Source organism: Chionomys nivalis, chromosome 10, assembly GCF_950005125.1.
Source record: "Chionomys nivalis chromosome 10, mChiNiv1.1, whole genome shotgun sequence".
NCBI lineage: Eukaryota > Metazoa > Chordata > Mammalia > Rodentia > Cricetidae > Chionomys > Chionomys nivalis.
Genome location: NC_080095.1, coordinates 38,760,780 through 38,780,241, shown reverse-complemented (window position 1 = coordinate 38,780,241; position 19,462 = coordinate 38,760,780). Strand labels below are relative to the sequence as shown.

The window sequence follows — 19,462 nt, the reverse complement described above, 5'->3', positions numbered from 1 at the left end:
GCAATGTCTACCTGTGTGTATACGCGAACGCATGCGTACACACATCACGCTGCTTGTGCACACAGACAAACACTGGTTGATATATTTTCCCTAACTGCCATGACTCCAAGGCAGCAGTACCGTCTGTGCTCTCCTGTTCGGGATCTCAAAGTGCTGGCTTTTACCGGACTTTCCTAATCTCAGTGGGAGGTAGAGAGGCAGGAGGTACAGTATTTCCCCAGGCCTAGAAAGTACCTGCCATGTGACTCCTGGGAAGTTTCCTGGAGGCTTTAGGATGCTCACAGGGATCCTGTAGGCTAGAGAAGAGGTATGACTTGCACATCAATCTTTCTTGTGATCTGGGGGGGTCACAGGCCTCCCCTTGGAACAGATACAGGGGTGTTGGGTACACAGTCAGGTGCAAACTGGGGCCCTGCCTAGTGTCACAAAGCCAGTTCGCTGATGCAATGCCTGGGTGTGCAGTGACGGCACCGCTGCCCAGTGCTTCCTGGCCTAGCATCCGTTAGCTCTGCAGAGCCGAGTGGTGTGCCGCTAAGGAGTCCTCAGCACCCCTGGAGCAGAGGGACACACCTGATGCCCCAGTGTCAGGAAGAGTGACTGCCTGGGCTGAACAAGTGCTCAGGGAGAGGACAGCTGGAGCCCTTGTGGGTGCAGCTTTCTAAAGCCCTCACTCCACAGGTTCTTGTCCCAGTAGCTGTCGTAGCCTGGTGAACCCTGGTGGGCCTAGGGATAGGTGGCGGCCCTCACCTCCCCAGCCTGCTACAGCTCCCCTCCCACCGCAAGCTTCTCTCAGCCAGGTTAGTCTTGGCTTCTTTGTAATGAAGGTCCAACTACACATCTAGAATGAATTCTTATGTGCCTTTGAAGACTGGCCTGCAGCCCTTTGCAGTGTCTAGTGTTGCAGACATGAAGCTCTCCAGTCACCGTGGTGGGCCATTTCTTGGAGCTGGTCTGGGACTGTAGAGCTGGAGGCGCGTCTCCATGGATCAGGAGCAGAATGAGCAGCCCTCGGTAATAGCCCTTGAATAACCATAGGCAAAATGCCAAGTCTCCTGTGGAACACTCCCTGTTTCCCTGGATTGTCCATTGTGCAGAGGTCATCTCTCTTAGGAAGTTCAAACCTGTATCTTTTGATTTGTCCAGTTCTGCTGTTGCCGGAGGGCTGTTTGGGGTCCATGTGAGCCCCTCACTGCAGGAGAACTCCCTGACATCAGCTTCAGGCTCCATGCTTTAAAATAAAGTTCCTTCCCTAGTGTCCAAATGCAAGCCAGACAGAAACAAACTAAATTTACCCACAGCTGCCATCTCCTCCAGTCTTGACCATCTCCTTAGCAGTGACTTCCCAGGACCGCTGTCCCCATGTACTTCAAGAGGTGAGCTGACTTGTGACAGTTTGGCAAGTAATTTCTGATTTTCCGGTGGTCTGAAGCAGTATGTGTGAGGCGGAACTTCACTTTGATTCTTGGGTTTGGATCTTCTTCCGGGCTATGACAGAATGTAGTGCTCTCTGGAGATGCTGGGCACCAGCCGGGAGGGAGTTGGCTACCAGACTGCAATGGGAGTGTCTGAGTTTCTGCAGTGAGCTGTACTAAACTGTGTGCTTCTGTAAGCTTGGGGCATTCTCAGCATTTTAACACAGGTAGTGAGAAATTGAGGACTGTCTTACAAAATGTGTGTATACTTGCTTGCATAGATACACACACACACATACCACATAGAAGTATTTTAAGCATACTGTATTCTGCACATTGCCTTTTTTATTATATTTCTGTCTCTTTTTAAAGATTTTTTTTATTTATTATGCATACAGTGTTCTGCCTGCATATATGCCTACGGGCCAGAAGAGGTCACCAGATCCCATTACAGTTGTGAGCTACCATGCGGTTGCTGGGAATTGAACTCAGGATCCCTAGAAGAGCAGCCAATGCTCTTAACCTCTGAGCCACCTCTCCAGCCCCTGTTGTATTTCTCTTAATGATAATTGCATCTTGAAGAAGGTGTGTGTGTGTGTGTGTGTGTTTGTGTTTGCATTTAGGGCCTCTAGCTTTACCTTCTTTTTGTTTGTTTGACTTTGCACTCCCCGCAGAGAGGAGAACCTGGAACTTCCCATCCTTCTGTCACTCCCTCCTCTTGATTGAATTCTGGGAAGTCAGAAATGTGCCTGTGCCACCGTGCCTGGTTTACGTGGTACTGGTGAAGAAACCCAGCTTCATGCATGCTAGGCAAGCGTTCCACCCACTGAGCCGCACCACCATCCTTACTTTGTTTTCCTAACTGCTCTGTATTAATTCTGTGGACTGGGTTCCTCTGTTGGTGGAGGTTTTGGATGTTTCTTTTTTTTTTTTTCTTGTTATCAATCCTCTGATAACGATGGTGAAGATTGTATTATATTGTTATCACTGTTAACTGTTTCTAAAGACTAGCTCTTTAGAAGCATTAGGAAACGTGCAGCTTCCTTTCCATAGACTCTCTTCTGGGGAAATATCCTCTGTGTCTTGCCCTCTCTTGTATGGAATGAGAACACACATGTGGACCAGCAGCACAGGCAAGTATACTCATCTTTGGTGACGTTTGCGTGGGCCCTGTGCTGGGCCCCACCGTCATCCTATGGCCTCAGAACAGCCCTGGGAGGAGCTTCTGTCGTTAGCTCTGCTGGCAGGTGAGGAAGCCAGTACCAGAAAGGTTAAATAGCTTGCTCAGAGCCACACAGTGCTCAGCAGCCAGCCAGAGCTTGGTCCCACCCAAGGCTGATTGTAAAAGTCACACTCATAATGTCCGGGCCTCCGCATCTAGTTTTGGCACCTTGGCACCTGGTATAGTGACTTTACCTGTGGTAGGGCTCAGCAGGTACCCCAGGACTCTGTTGATATGGGTTCTTCTTGCGCACGTGCGATTGGAACAGCAAGGCCAGGAGGCGTGGCCAGAGCCCTCTGGCCACCATGGGCCTGTCATCTTAAGAACTGTGCCTCGGCCAGCTCCTGGTCCTGTGGAGGAAGGTGAGGGGGGCGGATGCGATTGTAACGAGGCACAAGCCAAGGCCCTACTAGACCTGCCATTAGCAAGCTTAATTAGGCCAGTCATTAAGTTCAATTAGGCACTGGAAGCGACTGTCCCTTCCAGCCCCGAAATGCCCTCCAAGAGCTGGATCTGTTCCCAGGCAGCCAGTGTGGGAGCTAGGCAGCTAGACCCTGGGGCCCTAGCAGTCCCATCCCTGCTTCTGGAGGCTGTGACTCCCATGGTCAGCCCGGGGCTTGGTAATTTATTTAGAGTAAGGTGCTGAGAACGTGTACTAACATGGCCAGGCGTCTTGTCTCCTGAGTGTGCTGAATGAGCACCCTCCTTTGCTGGTGTCGCCTTTTCCTGTGTCTGTACCAGGAGCCAGGCATCCATGTGTGTTCCTCCCCTCTTCCTGTCCTCGGCATGTGATCTTGGTCACATCATTTACATCTGTTGGCCCAATGTTTCCTGAGGAGGTTGGCCCGGAACTGAATGGTCACGGAGCCAGAGAGACAGCGCTTAAGTTTGGATTTCCAACACCCATGGAAAAAGCAGAGTATCATGGCACATGCCTGGAATTCCAGTGCTGAGGAGGTAGAGACCAGACCTTCCCAGGGGCTTGCTGGCCAGTCAGTATGGCCTAATTGGTGAACTCCAGGTTCAGTGAGAGACCTTATCTCCATTTTTTAAAAAAATGAGGCAGAGAAACAATTGAGGAAGATGAACAGTGCCAGCCTTTGCCTGTGCATGCCTATGTGTGTTCCTCTGTGTATGTGTGCATGTGTGCCTGTGTGGGTGTGCATATATGTGCATGTGTGTGCATGTCTGTGTGTGTGTGCCTGTGTGTGTGTGTGCGTGCTGTATATGGCGGTTCTTAATACACCATGCAATTCTCTAGTGTTCTGCAGTTTAACTCAGTTCTGACACTATATTCTTGGAGTTATTAGCAGATCCTGCAAGATAAGGGCTCAGCCCCACAGGACTCTTCCACCCCAACCAGGCCGTGCCGACCGCAGGCCTCTGGTTGCTCTGCAGGCCTCGGGTTCCCTCTTGACCAAGAAGCTATAAGTCTTGGGTTTCCACTACCTCCTCTCGGTACAAATATTATGTCGGAGTACTCACAGAACTCAACCAAAAACTTCACTTGCTATTGCCAATTTATTGTAAAGCATATTTAAAATATATATATATGCCAGGTGTGGTGGCATGTGCCTTCAATCCCAGCACTCACTCAGGAGGCAGAGACAGGTGGATCTCTGGAAGTTCGAGCCCTGTTCTACATAGTGAGTTCCAGACTAGATAAAGCTACACAGTGAAACCCTCTCTCAAAAAAATTTTTATCACCTTTTACTTATTTATTGTATGTGTGAGTGTATGTATGTGTGTGTGTGTGTGTGTGTGCATGTGTGTGTGTGTGCGCACGTGTGTGCATGTGCCATAGCTGTAGAGGTTAAAGATTAACTTGCAAGACTTAGCTCTCTCCTTCCGTCATTTGCATGCTGCAGGGGGCACTCCAGTTTTCAGACCTGGTGGTGAGTGCCTTTCCCCACGGAGCTGTCTCACTGGCCCACACAGCACATTTGAAAGGATCTAAGTGAGCAGCTAACTGAAGGGATAGAGAGAGGAAAGGCAGGACTTCCGTCTTGGTGAAGTCGGGGTGTGCTACCTGCCCTGCACCTGGACACGTTCCTATTTGCCAACCTGGCGCTCTCAGGACCTACTTCCGCTGGGTGTTTGTGGATGTTTTATTCCATAGGCATGGCTAATCAAGTCACTGGCCATTGATGATGAATTCAGCCTCCAGCTTCTCTCCCCTCTCAGAGTCTGAAGTGAGGCATAGGGAAGTTTGGAGACCGGCATCAAAAGTTCCAGCTCCTTCAGCCACCAGTCCCCCTTCCTGGGGTCTTAATCTTCAGTCATCCCGTTAATATGAAAAAAAAATGTCTCCCAGGAGCTGTGTGGCAGGAAAGCCGATGTATGCATTTCTCATGGTGGCCCATATTTTGTGCTCTGAAAAGCTGTCCCTGCCCTTCCTCATGGCGGGTGTCTTCTCTTTAGGTGAGAGCAGAGTCATAGATTGAATCTGGTCATCTGTTTTTCCTGAGTTTGAGACTTTCTCTAGCAACTGTGACAATGTCTCTCATTTGTGCCTTGAGACTTTCAGTTGCCTCATATCCATTCCTACTCATGAATTTCTCCTTAGAGATACTGTTCCAGGATTAAGTGATCACGGCTGCGCGGCGTCTAGTTTCCCCGCCAGCTGCACGTGTCTTCTGGACAGGAGAGATTCACATCTGCCGCCTGAACAAGCTGTGCAGTGGGGTTGTTTTCACTCCAAGCAGTAAAAACCCATCCTCAGGGCAGACACAGAAAAGTGTTTGTCTCAAAATAAGAGGACCAGGGCCTACAGCCCCATGGCGCTGGCATGAACAGAGCCCGTCCAGCTCTCTGCCCCACTGCCTGTAATGTGTAGTTACGTCATATGCAGACCCCAGCATTGAGTCACAGATGTCTGCGACCTCACCTGTTCTCCTCAGATGGGCAAAGCAGAAATGGCAGGAAGGTGAAGAACTTCCCAGCAGAATTCTATTTCCTGGAGAAGACATGTATAGAGGGGGTTTCCTCAGATCTGCAGGAGATGCCGTGTGAGGAGGGGTTCCTTCAGATCTGCAGTTGATGTGTGAGGAGGGGTTCCCTCAGATCTGCAGGAGATGCCGTGCGAGGAGGGGCTCCCTCAGATCTGCAGGAGATGCTGTGTGAGGAAGAATTCCCTCAGATCTGCTTCATGGTTCCTGTCCCTCAGAAATGAACAACCCCTCCCCACAGAGTGAGAGGCTGCAGAGTGGAAACTCAGGCAGGCTCTTTGTTACCCTAACAGAACTGGGGTTTGTATCAAGAGGAAGGGAGGATGACTTTGAGGTGAGGACTAGGCTATTGTCTTTGTTCTCAAACTAGCAAGCTGCTCCAGAAGAGCCTAGCCGCTCAGATTGTAAGGACAGTGAAGCTGGCTGTGGCGGCTCTCATAACCACAGCACCGAGGAGGCCAAGGCAGAATTGTGTTTGAGGCTACCTTGGACTACGTAGTGAGTGCTAAACTAATCTGGGTTACATGAAAAGACTATAATTTTTTTTAAGATTTATTTATTTATTTAGTATGTATACAGTGCTCTGTCTGTCTGTGTGCTTGCTGGCCAGAAGAAGGCACCAGATCTCATTACAGATGGCTGTGAGCCACCATGTGGTTGCTGGGAATTGAACTCAGGACCTTTGGAAGAGCAGTCAGTGCTCTTAACCTCTGAGCCATCTCTCTAGCCCAAGACTATATTTTTTAAATGTGTCGTGTGATGTATTACATAGCTCAGAAACAATTTCACCTAATTCTAAAAGCTGAAAGAAGTGGAGAATCCATAAGAAAGGATTTAAAATGTAAAAGCCAGGAAAAGTTGCTTTTTACATAGGAATAAATTGTAGAGGCTGAAATGAGGGGAAGGGACCAAGAGTCAGAGAACATAAGGCAGGAGGTAGGAAAGTTAGCAGGGTACACATTATAAAACCTGGGGTGCGGTCAAGTTCATTCTGTTTAAAAGGCAGTGGGCAGCTGAGCAAGGCCAGCAAGCTGGGTGGAATGCCCACAGAGTCCCAGGACGCCCAGCTGAGTGCCCAGGCAAATTCAGGGAGGGGCAGCAGGAGTGGGGGAATGTTGGACCCCTAGAGACAAAAGGTATGGAGCAACTGAGGTAGACACAAGTAGCTAGCAATCTGAGGCTCAGGTTTGGTTGGATATCACGGAGAAAGAGCATCCCTGCAAGAAAAAGCATCCCGTCATGTTACTGCCTCCTGTGAGGATAACTGCCATGGCTGTGGCTGCTTCTATCCACTGTGCACTTCATGTGCGCCGAGTATAGTCATGCCCTGCATAAGATACATTAGTCAACAGCAGATCTCAGGTACCTCAGTGGGTCCCCAAGAAGATGTTGTCTGGTGGTATCATAGCTTATTTTAAATGCACACGGTGATGCTCACACAACGATGATGTTATCTAATGGTGCATTGCTCAACACATATCCCCCTCATTAGATGATGTGTGAATGTACTATGCCCAGTACTCTGCCTGAATTATGGTCCTTGATTCCTGAACCAGTCCTGTGAAGTAGAAGGTGGTATTTTCACTGTTTAAGAAGCTCCCCCAAGGGCATACAGCTAGGGAATGGCGAAACTGATTTGAACCTCTGTCTTAGTCTATTTCAGCTGCTATAACAACATGCAATAGACCAGGTAATAGGAATGTTTCTCCCGCGTACTGGACCCAGAGAGTAAGAGGCACCAGTAGATTCTGCTGAGAGGTGCCGTCTGCCTCCAAGTTTGCACCCCAAGTCTTTGTTCTCGAACAGAAGGGGCAGAAGGACCTAGTGAGTTCCCTCCAGCCTTCTCTTGATGTGCTTATCCCTCTGCTCTAATGTTATGAGCACCCCTGAAAGCTACATCAGGGGTTAAGTTGTTGCACCAGGTGTTAATTGCTGCACCAAGGGTTAAGTTGCTGCACCAAGGGTTAAGTTGCTGCACCAGGTGTTAATTGCTGCACCAAGGGTTAAGTTGTTGCACCAGGTGTTAATTGCTGCACCAAGGGTTAAGTTGTTGCACCAGGTGTTAATTGCTGCACCAAGGGTTAAGTTGCTGCACCAGGAGTTAAGCTGCAGCATGAGCTTTGGAGACTCACATTCAAACCCTCTGACTTGCCCACACTCAGAATCTCTGGTCTCTAGCCATCTGTCTAAATCAAGGCCCATGGCCCGAGACTGCACCCAGGTTGGAGCTGCCTGAGTTCCGAGGATTAGAGGGTTCAGCAAATCTGTGCAAATACCCTTCTTCCAGCCACCTGGCAGGAAGGGAACCAGGAGTGGCATTCGGTGGGAAGAGAGCAAGTGGCTGGGTTAGGAGACTTGTCAAGAGAAAGCCAGACTTCTCCATGCAGGTGACGGTGTTGTCCCTAAAAAATGCCTGGAAGAGGACAGATGGTTTCCTTCCTACCCTCCCCGTCTCCACCCCCCCCCCCCACACACTGAAACTGTCTCCCCTTCATCCCACTTCCTGCCCGCTGTGTTGATTTGGGTTTCCAAACAAGCATATTGCATTTTCTTGGTTGAAATTCTCAGGCAGAGGTAAGCCAGTTGTGGAGACGGGGCTGCAGGGGAACTGTCAGAATAGAGGTGTTTCCCAGCAAACAGATCCAGGGTCGGATGTGGATCAGGAGGGGCAGGGCCCAAGCACTGGTGGAACCTGCCTTCCTCCGTTCCGAGCTGGGGAACATGAGGCCTGGGGAGGTTAAGTGGCTTGGAATTACAGGAGCTTACAGTTAGAAAGGCCCTTGCGTTCACCTTGCCCTACTGCCCAAGGTCATGCAGCTAATTAGTATAATGGAATGTGCCTCGGATTCTACAGCCGTGCCCATGCTCAGACCTTGAGAGCCGCTCACATTCATCTCGAGTTCATGCAAAGGCCGCTCGCTGTACTGTTTGTGCAAGAGCTAGGTGCTTGGAATAAAATCGTCTTTACTGCCGTCCTCTGGGACCTCACAGAAATGAGATGTTGATCATATGAAGCAAACTTATGAACAAAAAAAAAACTTTCAAGGAAAAAAGTTGTGTCCCCTGAGCCAGCCAGGCTACGCTAAAGGGAGACTGGTTGCCTTGCAGTCTGAGCAGGTGGGAGCCAGGAGGGAGTGATGAGGGACGTCTGCCATTGGGTGAAATTCTCCTAACAGAAATGGTCCCCTTGTTCTCCCTTTGATGGGTTCGTGCTCTCAGAAGTAAAATCCGTCTGTGAGCATCACACCTACCCCCTCCTTTTGCTTTTTGGTTCCCTGTTAGGAATAAGCAAGAGCAGTTTTATTATGCCTGCAGCAGCAGTTTGGGCACATGCGCACAGGAGACAGCTTGGCAGGGTGGGCTTGTCTCACTCTGGGGTCCTCTCACCAGCCTGCGTCCAGGATTTCCTGGTTTCCTGGTGGCTGTTAGGTAAGAAGCCATGTTTTGAAGTGTCCTTGGCTCATGTTTACCCTTGATGTATCTTGCTTGGGGTGCTCCGAGATCTCCAAGAAGCACCACACACAGCCCTGCTAGCCCCTCTTGCCTCAAATGTGGCAGCCACAAGGGGTTGTGGGGGTCTTAACCCTCCCTGTGTGCATCTCATTACTCAGGTCAGAGTCTCTATGGGCTTCTGGGAGGATAGGATGTAAAGGAAGTAGGAAAACCCCAACAGGTTCGTGCCAGAAGGAAATCTTTACAGGCCTCACTGGTGGAGCAGATCTCAGTCTCAGCGCTTGGGAGGTGAAGTCAGGAGGAATCCAAGTTCAAGGCCAGCTGGAGCTACATGGGGAGATTCATCTCAGAACAGAACAAAACAAAAACAAAAACCAAACAAAAGAGAATTGAAATCAAGCTTTCTGGAAACACCGAGAAATGGGCCTCTGACTTGGGGACCCCCGATTTCTGCTTGTTTCTGTTGCCACATCTTGTCCCTTTCATGGTCCACACAGCTGGGTTTCACCAAGACTGAACTCAAACCTAGTGGTTCATCTTTTCCATTAGCTTTTGTCTTTGACCGTCCAAAGAATGAATCTCACCATGCCCCCAGGATTTCCCTGACACTCCTCCAGCCCTGCTGATGCCCGTTTCCAGCAGAATACACAGGAGACTCAGACTTCTGGCAAACTGCTGTGTCTATCTACACTAAAATAACACATATAGTCTTTAAAACTGTTTTCACCATACGGTCCCACTGATTGATGCTGCCATCTTTCCTTCGAGGTTGTAGTTTCCTTTCAAATAAATTGATTAGATGGAAAGTACGGTCTTTTTAAGGAAATGTGGAGTGGTTATATAGAGTCCTCTGCTGTAGCAGAAATCCCGGCCGTGGCATTCGGCATGGGGAGCATTTGGGAAACCATATTCAGCTGCTACCTCTCCCCATTCTCCCTCCTGCAGGAGCAAAGGACCAGGCCAGCTGCGTGTTATCTGCAGAATTCCAGCTTCTCTTGTCTTGGTGACTTGAAGGGGAACCAAGGACCCAACAAGATGGCCACTGTGCCATCTCAGCCTAGCTGGTGTGGGTAGCAGTCCCTTCCTGAGCAAACCTGCCTGCAGACTCTGCTAGCTCTGTTCCCCTCCTCGTTTTTAGCCACTACCTGGCTGCCAGCAACTGCCACCTTATCTGCCTCACGTGGCCGTGTCATGGCTCTGGTCTTTGTCTGGCCTGCCTTTTCCAACTGGAAAGCTTCCTGTGGCTTCACTGGCTTTCAGCGGGCAGGCCTTCCAGGAGGCTGTGGCGGCTAGTTTCCTTCTGAGTCCCTCCTTGGCGTTTGCTTCTCTCCACCTTCCCTGCCCTGTGAAGTGTGGAGCATAGGAGAGCACACAGCGTTTGGCCAGTGTGTGGGAGGCTCTAGGTCTGCCGCCAGCCAGCTTTGGGGCCGTCCTTGGGTCCCTGTAATCTCCATGTCACACTTAGCAGTGACTCAGGGTAGGTGACAGTGATCTGAGTCACTAAGACTTTGCATCGTGAGTTTGTGGAGGATTTAATATTATTTCTATAATGTTCTTCTCCCACCAGATTTTAAAACACCAAATAGAACTTCTCCAAGTCCCAGCTCCTACTTGTTCTAGTAGATAACTAAAGTCCCATAAAGGTTTCCTGAAAAACATAATACGCGTTTGAAGTGGCACCGGTGCAGACTCCAAACTCTCTGCAGTAGATACCTGTACTAAAACTGTGACTGTGTCCCAACCTTTTTCTTCATGCTGTATTAGAATCCTAACAAAGATGCTATTCTTAATCTTCCCAGCAGAGGGCAGACTTCACCCAGGAATGGCCATTAATTCGCTAGCCCATCTAGGACAGGGTCTGTGTACAGACAGGAGAGGGATGTGGCTTTCATCTCTCAACATGACACTTGATGAACTATTCTTGCACAAACTAAATAGGATGGAGTGTGACCTAGAACTGCATGGACATTATCGAGTTCTTAACTATCTTTGAAAGAAGTGAGAAAAAGATAACCCTAATCTTCACCGGACACTAAACAGGAATAACGAGAACTAGGAACTGGGGGAGAGGGAAGTAGGCACTTCCACTTTCAGAAGGAACTTGGGAGTGTGGGGATGGATTAGATCAAAGACCTAAGTTCGGTTCATTACCCCATCGCAAGTGGACAGTGTGGCCATGATTTAAGCGTTTGGTTCTTTACCTGATCCTGAGTGGACAGCGTGGCTGTGTTCACAGCAGCCGACACCACCTTCCCCTCAGTTCCCACCATGACGTCCCATCTGATGGCCATGTGTGTTATAAAGTGAGGCCTTGGTTTGGGGATCAGGGATAAATGGCTCTTTATCCCTCACTCAAGCCTGGGTGAAACCTCAGCGAGCTTTCAGAGGCAGTGGTGAGTGGGGAGGTAAGCTTTTGTTTGGTTGCTTTTGTTTCTTTGTTGTTTTTGTTTTCTTTTCTATTTTTTTTTTTTTTTTTTTTAGCCTTGGCTGGCCTAGAGCGCCTAGAATTCACTATGTATGTAGACCAGGGCCTCAAACTCAAAGATCCACCTGCCTCTGCCTCTTGCATGCTGGGATTAAAGATGAGTACCACCACTGCCCAGCAGCTCTGAGGTTTCTATCATGCATTTAGCCCCGAGTCTAGAACACTTCATAGGAAACTGTTTTGATTGCTTCCTTCCACGGGTGTATGTGTTTACAAAGTGTAAGAAGCTTTGGCCGTTGTGTATTTTCTGATGTCTCTCTACTAACTCTCTTCTGTGAACACGGCCCTTGCTGCAGAGTTTCCTCTTTTTGCAATGGAGTCGTGCCTGTGCCTTTAGCGTCCTCAGCTACCAGAGTCAGGGTTGTCCTTGTGTGCCCAGACTCTTAACTGCGCTTCTTAGATCGGAGACAATGGCCGTCGGGAATGTCCACTGACTCCGGGGTCCATTTGGCACTGGTTCTGCCTCAGCAGGGAGGCAGGTCTGGGGTCTAGTGCGCGCCATCACTATTAAGAGGCTTCAAGGACACTTCCCCCCATTTATCCCAGTTATGTCCACTGCTAAACTAGGTTAACGGTATCTAATTAACCACCGAACATTGTCATGCTGCATAAAGACAGCATTCCGCCTGTCCTCTGAGCCGTGGTCCTTTATCTCCATTTAGACCTCCGCGGTGTTCCATTAGAAATGAGAGACGATTTGGAGGAGGTCTGCGTCAGGGCCACCTTTAGTCTTCGTGTGGAAGCAGCAGACTGTGATGGCAGAGGGGACCCAGGTTGCTTTGGGGGCCTCACCCTCAGCTGTTGGGAATGTCTACAGTTGGGGTCATAACCACCTACAGGTCCCTCAGATGCGGTCCTTATTTTGATGACCAGCCCAAGCCCTTGATATAGCAGGGGACCAGTGAGGACAGATGGCTACAAGACCATCAGAGAGGTGAATCGGGTACTGCCCACAAGGTAGATAGACCCTCACCTGAGGAATCACCCTGGGGTGATTATTTTTTTTACCCCGTAGCACATACTTTTCCATGGAGCCCCAGAGTGAAAGCAAGAGAACCCCGAGTCCTCGGGTTTTCCGTGGCTGCAGTCATGCAATGTGACAAACCACACAGAACAATTAAACCACCGGGTTGGGAGACTTGGCAAAGCTGGCGCCCTCCTGTAAGTTTGAAGCATATTGGCACCATAGAAAGTATCAGTTGGGTCCTAGTGGAGTGTATGGAAGGGGACATCTGCCATATAGAGCTACTTGCATGTGTGTCTCTGTGAGACAGGGGTTAAAAGCTAAGCTTTGGTGTTAGCCATCCTGGCTTGCATTCACGCCTGCTGTTCTCTAGGTAGCAGAAAGCAAGCGACTTTACCTCCCTGAGCCTCGGCTTCAGCTGTGCAATGAGGTTAATAGCAGTGATGATGGGCTTGTTCTAGTGCATCATGTAGGCTATATGTCATAGCAGTTCATACGTTATACCGTGTTAGTGCCTGGTGTCTGGCAGGCCACTGCTAACTCTCAGCTCTTTGGAGAAATGTGTGGCTGCATCAAACTGACCATGTCTGAGAGAAGCAGGGATGAAAACCAGGCAAGGACTGCTCGTGTGCTGAGCCAAGCTCTGGGCTGTGCAGGAAGGTGGAGGGAGCAAGGCAGCCTTGGAACACTTCACCTGAGAAGCCAGTACTTGGAGTGCAGCAGCTTGTGGCCAGCTGTTCTGGTGGCTTACAAAGGGCCACCGCGAGATGACTGGTTTCTCCCTTTCAGGTTGCCAGCTGACCAGACACGCTTCTTCCCCACTGCCGTGTCAGAGGGGAGGGGTTCTTTCCTCTGGTCCATAGGTAAAGCTGTCTTCTGAAGAATGGCCAAAGCAGGCAGCAAGCGATGGAGGAGCCCCTCAAAAGAAGCCTGGCGTTTAGCTTTCCAGAGTGCTGGCTCAGCAAGTGCCATGCTTTTTACAGTTTGCGTATTGAGCGAGTGGGTGTCTCTAGTGGGCCTGGATTGTCCGGCCTGCCATGGTGACGAACTCCTGCTTGGGTTGCACAACCGCCACAGGCTCGTGTGAGTCCCGGGATAAGAAGCTTTCCTTTCTGGGCTGTTTGGGCTCCTGGCCCTCTCTTCTTCAAGTCCATCTCCATCAACTCTCCCTTGGGGTGGAAGACAGTAGGTAGGCAACTGAAAAAGAGGAGGAAGGGGCACAGGTATCTGTCTTGCTGCTCAGCAGGTGTGGTGTCCAGCCTCATATCCGGAACACAGTTAGGGATGTGACTCTCATAACCATGGCCGGGACCTATTTCTACAAATTAATACTTGGGTGAGTGTGCGGGGGGGGGGGGGGGGAGATAGCAGGTCTCCGTTGAAAAAGTTTTACATGTGATTCTGTTGCTCAGAACTACTCTTAGCCTGGTAGGAGGGAGCTCAGGGTGGCTGGCCGTCAGGCTTCTGTCCCAAGGGCTGTGTTGTTACCTGTTTTTTTATTGCAGTAATCCAGAAAGGTGAGCAGTGTGGTCCAAACCAAATTCACCCATACTCTATACTCTAGATGGGTGGTCCTCAACCTTCCCAATGCAACAACCATTTAATACAGATTCTCATGTTGTGGGAACCCCAACATAAAATTTATTTTCATTGTCACCTCATGACTGTAATTTTGCTACTGTTAGGAGTCATAATGTAAATATCTGTGTTTTCAGATGGTCTTAGGTGACCCCTGTAAAAGGGTCATTCAGCCCCCACAGGTTGAAAACTGCCACTCTAGATAAAGCCCAGAGACGGGGGGGGGGGGGGGGGCAGAGTGACCTGAGGGCACGCACCCCTTCCAAGGACATCTCATCTGTCTCCTTTCTCCAAAAGAGGTGGTGGAGAATGTCCTCTGGCTCCCCCTAGAGGGAGAGAAAGCAGAATGTGGGCTCCAGGGCAGTTGAGTTGGATCTTAAACTCAGCCACTTATTGAACACTGAGTGGATAAGTGGCCGTTAATCAGCCTCCCCCAGAGAGTATCACCACCATCATCTTCGCACCGCAGAATTCCCCCTGCTTTTGCCACGGCCCATTAGAAATCACAATAGCACCATAAGGGCAGCCAGGCCTTTAGCACGAGCGCCCTCGGGGGACATTCAAGATGCAGAGCCTAGCACAGGTCGCTCACCGCTTTGGGCTTCTCTTGGTTGTGTGGTAGTGCACGCAGAACATACATCTTGGTAGGAGCACTTGGTGGGGAGACTCTTAACCTCAGGGTACTGCAGCTCCCGAGGGCGATCACCGGTGAGTATATTTGTCCTGTGCACAAAGTGAAGACACTGGCCTCGTCTTCCTTGTCTCTGATCCCATTTCCCCATGACCTGCTCTCATCCTCCTACTGTTGGTGACATGCTGACTGAGTCTTCTGGGCACCTATTGTTTTTCTGACTTTTAGAACCAGTGCCTGGAGTGGGTGGGGCTGGAGAGATGGTTCAGAGCACTCGCTGCTCTCACCTGGAACCTGGGTTCAGTTCCCAGCACCATGCGGCAGCTGACCACTGTCCAGCTCCAGTTCCTTCTGCTTCTGGCCGTTATAATGCTGCCACCATGTCCCGGCTGTCTTCTCATGTGCTCGATTTCAGGCTGAAAATAATTTATTTAAAAGAAAATGCACCAGGCAGGCTCCAAAGCTATAGAGAAACCCTGTCTCGAAAAACCAAAAAAAAAAAATAAAATAAAAATAAATAAATAAATAAATAAATAAATAAATAAAAGAAAATGCAAATCTCATTGTAGGGATTTTCAGACATGGAAAAACGGAATCACCGTATACCCCAAAGCCTGCTTTAAACACCGTCAGCAGTTGCCAGTCACAGAGCATCTGTGGGAACTTTCTTAGGTCAGAATTCCTTGGAATTTTGTTGAAAATCCATTGTCCTACATTGAAGGTGTAGTTTAGGAGGAGCGTGCTTATCTAGCATGTGTAAAACCTCATTTCTGTTCCCAAGAGCATAAACTATTTATTAAGAATAATACCACATAATAAAAGCAATAAATAAATAAAACCACAAATGTCAACAACAGTATGTAGTCCTGGCTTCCCATATACTTATCAGCCAATTCAGAAGTCTCTCCATGCCAGGCCCGCCAGTCTGCGTGCCTAACGGGCTTCCCAGTGGGACTCGTCACTGACACGTAAGAGTCACTGCCTTAGGTAAAGGCTTGGGTGTCACGCAGGTTCAGATTCCACCCAGTACCAGTCTCGTGATGAGATAGAAGACTGCTTACTGAACAACAGAGCCAGCACGCCCCCTTTGCTCCTGTGACGTTCCTAGTCTGGTAAGGAACAGCACCAAATACAGCCAGAGCCTTAGTCGTTGAAGAAAGCAAACTGGCAGTGAGGCATTATCCAGTTGTTGAAAGAGGCCTTGTCTGCCTCCATTTCCGGTTTCAGCTTCTTGCTCTACCGACACTCAAACTCAACAATCTAATGTGGAGTTGTACTGAGCCAAGGCTTTAAGAAGGCCTTACAGGGGATTGGGAATATGACCAGGCAGTAAAGTAAACCTGCTGTGCCGTCATTAGGACCTGAGTTCTGATCCCTGGCATCCACATAGAAAATATGATATGGTCATGTATGTCTGTCACCCTGGCATTGGGCAGGGGTCCAGAGGTTGCTGGCCAGCCCGTCCAACCAATCAGTGAGTTCAAGCTTCAGTGAGAGAAACCCTGTCTCAAGAGATATGGTGGCGGGGCATGGCGGTGTGGGCCTTTAAATCCCAGCACTCAGGAGGCAAGGCAAGTGGACTTCTGTGAGTTCTAGGCCAGCCTGGTCTACATAGAGACCTCCAGGCCAATCTTGTCTCCAAAGAGAGAGAGAGAGGGAGACAGACAGACAGACAGACAGACAGACAGACAGAGAATGTAAAAGGTGATCCAGGAACACATCTGATCCAATCTCTGCCTCTACTCAATACCTGGGGGTGAACATCACACCCCTCCCTCCCTCCCTCCCTCCCTCCCTCCCTCCCTCCCTCCCTCCCTCTCTCTCTCTCTCACACACACACACACACACACACACGCTCGTGCCACACACAGCCTAGGGGAGCTGGCAGCCTCAAAGGAGGCGCCCCCACGACTGCCAGGAGTACAGAGCTCGACTTCTGGTGATCTTTCTGAGATGTCAGGGTTTGGAGAGGAACTGAGTGGGGTCAAGCCAGAGATTTCAGCCAAACAGAGATGCCGAGTTAGCCCTACCTGAACCCCTCCCCAGGGATGCTCTAGTGTGTGAAACTCAGGGGTCGTCTTAAACTTTGTCTCTCTCTCTCTCTTTTTCAGATTGGGAAAGAAATTTTCCGAGGAGATGGAAGAGTGAGTTCCCGTGTTCTTGTGTGTCCTGTAGGGGGTTGTGCCAGCAGTGTGGCCTTGGCTGCCATCGTCCCTCCAGCCTGTTTTGAATACAGCATTGAGAACAACAGATGGAGGGCTGGAGAGATGGCTCAGCAGCTCAGAGCCTGTGCAGGGCACCAGGGGTGGGTTTGCAGCACCCACGTGGCAGCTCACAACCGTCCTTAGCTCCAGTTGTTCTAGGGGCTCAGCCCCCTCTGACCTCAGGCCCACACTCGGTATGCAGACCAAACAGTCATCTGCATAAAAGTGATAATGAAGGCTTCAAAAAGAAGATCAGGTGCCCTGGAATCTGGCTGTGGCCTGGGGCTGAGGTCTGCACGGTGAGGTAAGAGCTTGCTTTATGGTCCCTCCTCACCTGAAGATCAGAACCTGGCACACTTGTTCCATGTCAGGCTCACCACCGGCTTTTCAGGATCGCGTGTCCAGGTAACAGGGTGCTAGCTCAAACTTTCCGCTAGAACAGCACAGATGGGCGGAAAGTAAGATAATCTGCTGACCTTGGCCTTCTCCTAAGACTTTTAAAAAATGAAAATGAAATTAATTAAAATGAGAGGAAAAGATTCTAGGCAAAGGCAAAATGGCAGGTGCTCTCGCCCCTGCAGGCTTGAGGAGAGCATTCGTGTGCGTCTGTGGGTGCTGCCCGTGGGTATGGGGGGTCACACGGCCTGTACAGCCATGCACAGCAGACTCATTTGCCTGAAAGGTTTGACCAAGATTATGAAAGAAGGAGGATTTTAATTTATTACCTATTGTCTTAGTTAGGGTTACTATTGCTGTGGTGAAACACCATGACCAAACACAAGTTGGGGAGGAAAGGGTTTATTTAGCTGACGCTTCCACAGCACTGTTCATCACTGAGGGAAGTCAGGACAGGAACTCAGACAGGACAGGAACCAGGAGGCAGGAGTTGATGCAGAGACCATGGAGGGGTGTTGCTTACTGTCTTGCTCCTCATGGCTTGCTCAGCCTGCTTTCTTACAGAACCCAGGATCACTAACCCTGGGATGGCCCCACCCACAATGGGCTGGGGCCTCCCCCCTTCATTACTAAGGAAGAAAGTGCTGTACAGCTGGGTCTTATGGAGGCATTTTCTCAACTGAGGTTCCCTTTTTTCAGAGGACTCCAGATTGTGTGTCAAGCTGATCTAAAACTAGTCAGGACAGCTGTTAACTCTAGGTTGTTGCCAGCTGTGTTTAAAACTCTCCTGTTCTGTTTTCCGCTAACAGCCGCCGCCTCAGACAACACAGCCTGACTGGATCAGATGAAGAAGGTGAGCTCCTTGAGGAAGTTGGGGCATAGTCAGGAGGCCTGGGGGCCCCTGGGGAGTCCTTGGCTGCGGGCTTGAAGCCAAGACTGCTGCTCACGTCTCTGCCTTGCCGAATACTTTTATGGGGTCCCCTGCTTTATCCACTTCCTCTCTGCTCCTTCAGGACTCCGCTGCACTCAGCTCTCCTGGGGTTGTAGGCTTGAGCAGCCAGACCCACTTTCTGCATGGCTGGTGGAGATTCAGAAGCTTTTTCCCAGCCCCAATTCTTCTTTAAAACAGATCTTCCGCTTACCTCTTGTCTTGCCCATGTCTTTCTTTTTATGTGTGTGTATGGATTTGTGTGTGTATGTGTATACATTCATTCATATACGTGTCCTCTATTGCTATAGTAATCTGTAGTGACCATTTTAAGTACTTGGGCGGCTAATCCTATCATTGCTGTCTCTTTTGTTTCTGTTGACTCCTTTTCCTTCTGGAAGAGGTATTTCCACTTCTCTTTATCTTTCTCTCTCCACACACACGCATGCACATGCACGCACACGCACGCACACACACACAGCTCCCTCACTGATGAATAGTTTGATTGGCTATGGGACACACTGGATGTGACATATTATTCCTGAACCTATCTGTCCACCTTCAAAGGCTGATCCATTTTTTGGCAGGTCTTTGATGGTCAAGGTGTTTGTTTTGAGAGCTGTCTGGAGCTAGCACTAAGACGTGTCCAACTTTTTGCCATTAAGACAAAATATTGTCAACTACAAAGTTCATGCTTGAAAACCACATAATCAAGTTACAAAGAGAGAGGGGGAAAGGGAGGAAGGGAGGGAGGGAGAGGGAAAGAAGGAGAGAAAAAAATAAAATTGCATTTATTTATTTATTTATTTATTTTGGTTTTTCGAGACAAGGTTTCTCTGTAGCTTTGGTGCACGTCCTGGAACTAGCTCTTGTAGACCAGGCTGGCCTCGAACTCCCAGAGATCCGCCTGCCTCTGCTTCCCGAGTGCTGGGATTAAAGGCGTGCGCCACCACCGCCCGGCTAAAATTGCATTTAGAAAGTACGTTTTAAGTAAGTTTACAGTTCCATTTCAGACTGTATTTCTAGCTCTCCTCGGCTGAGGGTGGCCCACGGCCATGGATTAGTCTAAGGCATCTTGTGAGCGAGCGCAGCGACCACCAACGACCACTCTGTGGGTAGAAAATCGCTCATCAGGGACAAACTGCCGGGCTGTCTCACAAAACCAGAGAGCTGCAACTCAGTGGGAAGGCGTGGGTTTGAGATATTAGTCCACAGAGTCGGTGTCCACAAACTGGTTATCC

At 49.6% G+C, this 19,462-nt stretch overlaps 1 protein-coding gene across 1 annotated transcript in view; it reads left to right on the top strand.

The window, feature by feature from the left end:
• Positions 1-19,462, top strand: part of Ift43 (intraflagellar transport 43) — a 78,974-nt gene that overhangs the window by 39,502 nt on the left and 20,010 nt on the right. The window contains exons 4-5 of the mRNA XM_057783027.1: positions 16,805-16,837; positions 18,103-18,146. Of these exons, the coding sequence (XP_057639010.1) occupies positions 16,805-16,837; positions 18,103-18,146 (77 nt within the window). The remainder of the gene's footprint in view (positions 1-16,804; positions 16,838-18,102; positions 18,147-19,462) is intronic.